Raw genomic sequence first — 9874 nt, 5'->3', positions numbered from 1 at the left:
ATTTCGTGAGTCTGAGCATCACGTCAGGCTCTTTGCTGACATCTCAGAGCCTCGAGCCTTCTTCAGATTCTGTGTCTCCCTCTCTCTCTGCCCATTCCCACTTGCACTCTCTCTCAAAAAATGAATAAACATTAAACAATAAATAAAACAAAAGCTCATGCAATGACATGTATGAACATCTGAAATGGTAATAATTATACATTTTGGATATCAATGACACAGTATAGTTTTCTAAAATAAAAATTTTCAATAATTTTTTAAAGAAAATTGAGTATAGCCCTTAATTATAAATGACATTCAGAGTATGCACATACCTCTTAGACTTTACATCAGTGTGTTGCAAATAGGTTACAGGTCACCTAGATATTTAATCCCTTGGTCCTTAGATAGCCAAATCACTTCTGGCCAAGAGCACCCGTAGTGTGCTATAAGTATAATTTTCTGTGTGCCATGAAGTGAGGGGAAAAGGCTAGAAATCTACATTGTTTGGACATAGTATGGGGTACATGTAATAGATTTCAAAAATGGTTCCATTTCTTCGCCTTCCTCATATCTAGGTCCTCTGCCATGGAACTTTGCAGGGCACTCCACTCTAACTCTGGGATAAGCTATGTGATCTGCTTTGGCCAGTATGATATGAGAAAATGTGACACAAGCAGAGGCTTGATAAATACTTGTGCAACTGATCTTGCCGGTCACATTCTGACACAGTCATATTGTATGCCTGGGTTAGTCTGCTGAAGGAAAGGACAGGTGGAACAGAATCTCAAGATGGATGTGGCTGGTAATGGATCCAACACAAGTGACTTCTCTTGGAACATGGCTTGCCTCCTTTTAAACCCAAAACACTTGTTCAAAGCAAAGTCATGGGGTTGGCTCTTTTTATTTCCTTCCCATGGCAGAAACTTAGGAAACAAGGCAACATACAATCTTAACTTTCCTATTTCCTTTGAGGCACTAAGGGATATTTCCCTCTTTAATATATACATTAACGATTCAAAAAATACGTTTTTATGAACAAAGAAAGAGTTCTCACAGGCATATCTATCCTTTTGGAAAACACACAGATCCTGTTGTAAATTGCCCAGGTGTTAAAATTTAACTGCATCTTTCTCCTATGAGAAAGCGGAAAAGTATTACTTACACACTGGGTGTCAGGGAGTTTTCAGACCCATAAAGAGGGATGTAACTTCAAGCTTTTAATAAACACTGATATATACTATTCTAATGTAAAAATATTACAATTTAGTTACTTCCCTAAGATGGAAATTTAGATTTCTCCAAATTTTTATTAGAAACATCACCACAATGCATATTCTTATATATACTGCGCTGGGCACATGTTGAGTGTCTTCCAGTATTTCTGGGCTTATGGGAAATGCACTATTTATTTGAATACGTCTTTATAACTGTCCTTTGGTACCCACTGACACTCCCACCAACAGTGTAGGAGAGTTCCCATTTTCCCCCACCTTGGTCAATATGTCATATTCTAAAAATTTACATTTTTTACCAATTTCCCTGATTACTTGGGAGACTGAGCATCTTTTTAAAAGTAAATTGGCTATTAATACCTTTTATCTGCTTCCCTATTTTGCAGTTTTTTTATTATGAAAAAATAGTGTTTTGACATTCTAGATTATTCTAGATTTTAACCCTCCTCTATTATGCGTTGACAAATATCTTCTCTCAGTCTGTTTTCTTTTACCACTGTTATAGAATCAGGTCATAAAGAAATTTTACATTTTATAATCCATTAGTTTCTCTCATATTTTTGTTTTCTGGGTCTGAGATTATACACATTTAAGTAAATAAAAAAATGTCTATTTACGGATCCAATGATATACCAACTTGTTTACCACTTCATAATGTATCTTGGTACCTGATTGGTTACCTTTTATCTTCATTGTTTTTGCTCATAATTCCTTCATACTAATTTGAGAGGGGCTATTTTTCATTTATTATTCCAACATTCTAATATTAGGCATAATTTTTACCAGCTAAATTACATTTACTTGTTTGGTAAGACACCCTTAGTACTAAGATGTAATTAAAATATTCTTCCAGTAATCAGCAATGACTAGTACAATACTAGTCTTATTATATTATTTGCCATACATAAACTTACCATTTGTTTTATCTCTTTAATCACATATAAAATGTTAGAAATGCCTGTGCAATGGTGATTTAATCTGTATAGTAATTTCCTTTGTATGCAGAAAACTGACAGTTGTATATTACTTGAAAGCATCAGTTTTTACCATTCTTAATTTTTGAATTCCCTTATCCTCTTTCTCCCCTTCCTATTGGCAACACTTCTGCCTGCTTCTTGTATGGGTTCCGGACTTGGTCAGACTTCTTTCTAACAGAACCACTACTCCACCTACCCCCTCCCACTTTTTTTTCCTCCAAAGAGAAACTTTACCTGGAAAACTCTGTAAGGTAGACTCTTTGTCTCTTTATACTTAGCAATGCATTATCCTCAACATTGGAAACATGAGGTTACGGTATATAGTTGATGCTTACTAAATGTTGAAATAATGAATTTTTTTTAAGAATATAGGGTTTTTAAAATTTTTAAAAATTTTTTTTATTTTTTTCAATATATGAAATTTATTGTCAAATTGGTTTCCATACAACACCCAGTGCTCATCCCAAAAGGTGCCCTCCTCAATACCCCTCACCCACCCTCCCCTCCCTCCCACCCCCCAACCCTCAATTTGTTCTCAGTTTTTAAGAGTCTCTTATGCTTTGGCTCTCTCTCCCACTCTAACCTCTTTTTTTTCCTTCCCCTCCCCCATGGGTTTCTGTTAAGTTTCTCAGGATCCACATAAGAGTGAAAACATAGGGTATCTGTCTTTCTCTGTATGGCTTATTTCACTTAGCATCACACTCTCCAGTTCCATCCACGTTGCTACAAAGGGCCATATTTCATTCTTTCTCATTGCCACGTAGTACTCCATTGTGTATATAAACCACAATTTCTTTATCCATTCATCACTTGGACATTTAGGCTCTTTCCATAATTTGGCTATTGTTGAGAGTGCTGCTATAAACATTGGGGTACAAGTGCCCCTATGCATCAGTACTCCTGTATCCCTGGGGTAAATTCCTAGCAGTGCTATTGCTGGGTCGTAGGGTAGGTCTATTTTTAATGTTTTGAGGAACCTCCACACTGTTTTCCAGAGTGGCTGCACCAATTTGCATTCCCACCAACAGTGCAAGAGGGTTCCCGTTTCTCCACATCCTCTCCAGCATCTATAGTCTCCTGATTTGTTCATTTTGGCCACTCTGGCGTGAGGTGATAGGAGTGTGGTTTTGATTTGTATGAAATAATGAATATTTTAAGAGACTCTTAATATGAAAAGCACATAAAGTACTACTTTATTACTATCATAAATTCCTGCTCGTAATTTATGATAAAAATCGCAAAATACGAGGTAGTTGTATTATGCCATAGACTTATAGCATATACCTTAGTATTTTTTTAAATTTTAGTTAACATACAATATTGGTTTCAGGAGAATTCAGTGATTCATCACTTGCATACAATAGTGCTCATCATAAGTGCCCTCCTTAGTACCCATCACTCATCTAGCCCATCTCTCACCTACTTCCCCCTTTTAACCCATAGTTAGCTATCATTAAGAAACTCTTGTGGTGAGCCTCATTTGTGTGTTTATTTTTTAAAGTGTAGAAAATTGTTTCAGTTGATTTATAGGCTTATGGGATTCTTAAAACATTTCGAGAAATCAGAGCTTAGAATCACTGCTCTGGATGTATTACTCTCTTAAGATAGGTCAAGATGCAAAAATCAGGACTACTTATCCTGATAGTTTCCAATTCAACATTATGTTAAAAATCACAGGAAGAAAAGAAAATTTATTACTACCTGGAACTTTGTGTATATATGCATACATACACACATAGCCATATGGTTAACTAAGGAGCACATTAATCTGCATTTTTCTTATATTTCCTAAGAGGGTACTTATGATCCTTGGGGAAAATTTTAAAGATTTAAATCTCCTGTCACATAATAAAGTTTTTAATAATTCACTGTCTCAATACTCTTTTGTGTCATTAAGTTTTACAGCACAGAAAAGTTCTGGAAATACAGTTTTGTGTCTTATTTTTCTGTGTTCTGACCTTATGATGCTTGAAACCCAGTCCATCTCATTCCTAAATACTCAGAGCACTGTTAGGACTCTGGCTTTCATTACCAGTTCTCTGGACTTCCCCAATTTTTTATGTAGCATCCATCTTTTTCCTCCAAAGTAAACAATTTTCCAGGTAAATGCAAACCCCAAAAAATCCAAGGAAATGAAAAACTACAATTCATGACACAATATATTTAATGTATAAACAGGGTTATTTTTTTTTAATGTTTGAGAGAGAGAGCATGAGCAGGGGAAAGGCAGAGAGAGAGGGAGACACAGAATCTGACGCAGACTCCAGGTTTCAAGCTGTCAGCACAGAGCCCGGCGTGGGACTTGACTCAAGAACTGTGAGATCATGACCTGAGCTCAAGTCGGACACTTGACTGAGCCATCCGGGTGCCCCAGGGTTATTTTTTTTAACTGTAGAAGTTTAAGGAAAACTACCAGGATAAATCACAATTTGTGTGACAGACTGTCACATTAATGGCGCCAATGAATTATATACCTCCTGCTGTGTTCCTGTGCAGTCCCTCTCACACTGACTCTAGACTTGACCATGTGACTTGCTTTGTTCAATGGAAGAAGAGCAAATGTGATGGAAACACAGGATTAATAAGCTCTTGTGTATCAGTCTTGCCCTCTTGCAATGTCTGCTCTATCACAGGAATAAGACAAGTCTAGCCTACTGGAGCCATGCAGAACAGAGACAGCCACATCAGTGAACCATAGATTTTCAAACAGTCTTGTTTTAATGAGTTTTGAGGTGGTTTGTTGTATAACAATGGATAAGAGCTACACTTAATGGAACTTTATCATCTCTCTTTGTCTATGCCTGTTGGAAGAGCAAATGAATAAAAATTAGATGGAAAAAAATTTTTGGAAAAAAAACCCAAATCTTAGTATTTCAGCAAACTTTAACAATACTGGACCTGCTGTACTTCTGTTCTATTTCCTCCCCTCTACCTCAGCTATTCAGTCCACTTAAATGAGTATTTACAAGAACCAACAGTTTAACTGTAATCCAAAAGTTCTATAGGTACAGAAGGAAGAAACTATCAATGAACAAAGAGTATGTGATAAATATTTTTATTTATTTTTTTAATTTTTTTTTCAACTTTTTTTTCAATTTTTATTTATTTTTGGGACAGAGAGAGACAGAGCATGAACGGGGGAGGGGCAGAGAGAGAGGGAGACACAGAATCGGAAACAGGCTCCAGGCTCCGAGCCATCAGCCCAGAGCCTGACGCGGGGCTCGAACTCACGGACCGCGAGATCGTGACCTGGCTGAAGTCGGACGCTTAACCGACTGCGCCACCCAGGCGCCCCAAATATTTTTATTTTTAAACACTGAATTGTACATCTTTCATATAAAAGATGAAATTCCAGACTGTTTTTAAAAAAATCATTCTAATACTTTACATTTTTTACAGAAGTAAATTTTCTCTAAATTTGCAGCTTCATTCCATAGCTTTTATAGAATCATAATCTCTTGAATATACTTCCAATTTCCTTTAAAAAATAAAAAATTCATATAAGATAATTTATTTAACATAGTAAAACTTAACAGGTTATAGTATAACTACTAAGCTTTCTGGCTACCACTGAATACTTTTCTCAGTACAGAAAAGCCAACATGTTGGGGTGATCAATTCTCTGTATTTACTTTTATTAAAAACAGGTTTTTGGTAGTGAGAACAAATAATCTCTCATTTGTTGCTTGAAAGCCTAAAATAGGATCATTGGTTTCTAGGCTTGCTACTTGCTGCTTAGCAACCTGCCCTACTTGCCGACCTTCCTTTCTGTTGTAAAGTACAGTGGACATGGGAGTGGGCTGGCGGTAGATGAACACTCGACGAAGGCACTCACACAGGGCTGCATACGAGTAGTTTGGAGCACAAGCAAAAAATTTTTTGTCTCTCTTTGATGCTTGGACGTAGCCTGTTATGAAACAAATAAAAACCCATATATTAAAAAGAAGGAAAATTGATTACACATTTAGTATTTCCCAGTTTTTATTATAAATTAAAGTGCCTTGATAAAATATACACCATAAATATTCAACAGTGTTTGAATTCTGAACCATTAATGACTACTTACAATTTCTCCCAATTGGTGCCAAAATAGAGCTTTAATTCTTAAGGAAGAAAGTAGGTAGGGTTTTATCTCTTTAAGAAAAACACAATATAGTTCCTTATTTCCGTGAATAATTAGGACACTAAAAATCTAAAAATCAAAAGGACTAAAAACATGTCAAACTATCTTTAAATGCCAAATAATTAAGCTCATCAATCACAGATGTGGCATTACAGAATCTTTTTTATCAAATAAATGGGAAAATATTTATAGGATACCACTATAAAGTTATTTCAGGAGTGTGTTCATAATATAGCCCCCAAGCCTAAAAATGCTAATGTGACAATGCATTCTCTTATTATTTCTATTATGTTAGTGGTATTTTTATACACCAGTGCCCACAGTGTAACAGGATTTTGTTGTACTTCAGCTCCCAGAAGTAGAACCTTGAGATCACTACAAGTTGGAATGAAAATTTAAGCATCTAATTTTAAAAACTTAATTAGAACATCCCTTGAAAACTAATTAAACTCTGTAAAATCTTATTCTTGTCTTTTAAAAAATTATCTTTACAGGTTAAAAGGGTATTTATGTTCTGAAGTATAAATTAGGATTTTCAGACTGGGACATGGTTACTGAATGTTAGAACATGTGGGATAAAAACAGAATACTAACGTAAAGTGATCTCATCAAATAACGAGCAAAGGAACTCTAGGTAGAGCACAGGAAGATCAATATTGGTTTTATAATTAAACAGGGTTTGAAGAGGAAACAGTGAAGAGGATGTAGATATCTGAGTATTTTAGAATTAGCTCTCTGGGCTAACCTTGAGAAAATTAACAATGTATATAATGTCTTGAGACTACATATCAAATGTAATGTTGATTTAACTTAAGCAGAATTCTAAACAGACTTAGGGATACAAATGGAGAATCTAAGCATATAAAAATTATGTGACAGAGATTTCCTTACTGAAAAAAGAAGATTCAGAATTAAAAAAGAGGAATTATATAGAGGCCAGAAATTTTATATTCAAATTTTTCAATAAAACTCTTTATTTCAGGTCATAAAAATCCATCTGGAGTCTGAATTAACCAGCTTAGCAGCCTACATTATTAACTATAAGGGATAATTGACCAATCTCCTCTATAATTAAGGTTGTATTCAGAATATATAATTTTACTTCCTGTTCCCAGTTTAAAATAATCACTCAATAAAGCAGTAACTGTGCCTAATTTATATAAAAAAACTTCTCCCATACAATACTAATATAGTTTGACATAAAATCAATTATTGCGTAAGTCTACAATTATGTACCTTAACATTTTTCAAGCCCTAGTTTTAAAATGCATTTCCTTAGAGCAATTCTATGATGTTTTTGATGATTACTCTGAAGAAACATGAATACAAGTTCCATGTAGGGTATTGTCAAACCCACTGTTCATATTCTAATACCGCATAGCTTATTTGGAATAAACAAATGACTGATTAGAAGAATCAAGTGGTGAGATAACCACTTTGATTTCTATTCTGTGCTGATCTTCTGTACAAGCATAAAAATAGATTGGTTCTGTTCCAAAAGTACTAACATTCATCAACTATAGTAAAAGCAACCAAATATAGCACAAATCAATCCAAAGGTAATTAAGACAGACCAAATTAAAAAAAAATAATAAAATAAAAAAAGAAAAAGAAAAAAGAAATGAACTTAAAAAAAAAATGACCCTACTTTCTGACATAATGGAAAATGCTGTCAAAGAGCTTGCTTTATACCTAAAGCATTGAAAGTTGCAATGTGCTCCCACATATCATCTTGTTTGCTGGAGTGTGGCTGCCAGAGTAGGGCATCAACATCATGGCGTAAACAGAAGCAGGGCATTTCTTTAGGATCCACTATGACAGAGAAAAGGTACTGGTTGCTTCCAAGATTCACCTAAAATAGTGACAAAGAATAATTTACTCAACAAATTAATAATGATAATGATGATGCCAATAACTGACACACAGCTCTATATGTCAGCAAGTTTTCTAAACTGTTTATACAGGCAGTTTGATTACCTCTTCAGAAATGCCCCTGGGAGAAATGTGCTACTGTTATATCCATTTTAAAGTTCAGCAAAGTCACTTGCCCAAGGTCAGCCTGGTAGTAAGTTGTGGAGCTGAGACTGAACCCAGCATCTATGTTCCTAACCACTACACTATACTGCCTCTTAACTCTTAGTATCCTAGTTTAAAACACAATATAAAACACTCGTTTATAGGCAGAATACTTTTTAAACCACAGAATTACAAATATGAAGTTTACAAATGGGAACTTGTAACAATTACTAAGTACAATGATAGCTAAGATTTATGAGCATGTGCTATATATACAAGGCATGTTATAAATATTAATTTCAACAATCAACACGCTTGTTATTATCTGCACTTAAGAGATAAAAGAACATGGGAGAGTTTGAGAACTTGTTCTAGGATACAAAGAAAAACCACAAAGCTGAGATTCAAACTCAAATCTGTTTACAAATATTTAAGTTGATGTACTGTTTAATTTCAGTATCAATGTCAAGAATGTTTATTATGCTAATAATTTTTATTGCAATACTCATGACTAAAGGAATTCATTTTTAATACAAAACCATCGGATTGAAATTCATATTTGAATTCTACCTATAGGAATACTTCTTTTAATGAAAATAGGTTGAAATGATATTCTGTCTAGAAATGTTATCATCAGTTAAAAATGCCTAAATACCACACCAACAAAATCACATCAAATGTAGAAAACATGCATAGTACTTGATAAATATTGAATTGCTTTCATGAGTTTCAGGGAAGACTGGAGAATAAAATGTTGGGTTCCAATGAGAGAGACCTGACCTGTATTCAGTAGGGAAAACTGTGAAGTGGCTCTCCAGGAAGAGGATTTATTGGTACAGCTGAGCAGGCATAGGCTCCTGGTCACAGGAGAATTCTGTGACAGAGCAACCCAATTTCTGTTGCCCCAGCAGTGCCTGGGGATAGAACTTTTGTCTTCCTCAGAAAGGGAAGAGGATGGCAGACAGTGTTCACAGACTATACATGTTTTTTTATGTAAATACACCTACAACGATGTTTACTGCAGCTTTGTTTATATAACATTGAAACACTTAAAACTGGTACATTTTTCTTAGGAAAAAAAAAATGGGCCCCTTATTCTGACTTAAATATTTCTTCTCTTCCACTCTCACTTACTTTATACATATCTCCATAAGAGTCATTGAGAGAAAGAGTAAGCATGAGTGGGAGGGAGGGGCAGAGAGAGAGAGGGAGACAGAGAATCCCGAGCAGGCTCTGCACTGTCAGTGCAGAGTCTGATGTGGGGCTTGAACCCACCAAACTATGAGATTGTGACCTGAGCTGCAATCAAGAGCTGGACCCTCAACCAAAGGAGCCACCCAGGCATCCTCAAATCCCATTAAAATATTTTTCTTTTGTTTATTTTGAGAATGAGTGTATGGGGGAGAGGGGTGAGGGTCGGTGGGAGGAGAGAGCGAGAGAACCCCAAGAAGGCTCAACACTGTGAGCATGGAGCCCAACATGGGGCTTGGACCCATGAACCATGAGATCATGACCTGAGGCGAAACCAATCAAGAATCGGATGC

General features: G+C 35.5%; 1 protein-coding gene across 1 annotated transcript in view; it reads right to left on the bottom strand.

Annotated features, from left to right (window-relative positions):
• Positions 1-5492: 5492 nt before the first annotated feature.
• NUDCD1 (NudC domain containing 1) overlaps positions 5493-9874 on the bottom strand; it is a 73971-nt gene continuing 69589 nt past the window's right edge. The window contains exons 9-10 of the mRNA XM_015070426.3: positions 8007-8166; positions 5493-6098 (exon numbers count right to left, since the gene is read on the bottom strand). Of these exons, the coding sequence (XP_014925912.1) occupies positions 5806-6098; positions 8007-8166 (453 nt within the window). The 3' untranslated portion in view covers positions 5493-5805. The remainder of the gene's footprint in view (positions 6099-8006; positions 8167-9874) is intronic.

This window comes from Acinonyx jubatus, chromosome F2 (assembly GCF_027475565.1).
Source record: "Acinonyx jubatus isolate Ajub_Pintada_27869175 chromosome F2, VMU_Ajub_asm_v1.0, whole genome shotgun sequence".
Lineage (NCBI taxonomy): Eukaryota > Metazoa > Chordata > Mammalia > Carnivora > Felidae > Acinonyx > Acinonyx jubatus.
The sequence above is the reverse complement of the archived record's forward strand: the minus strand, read 5'-3'. Positions and strand labels throughout refer to the sequence as shown.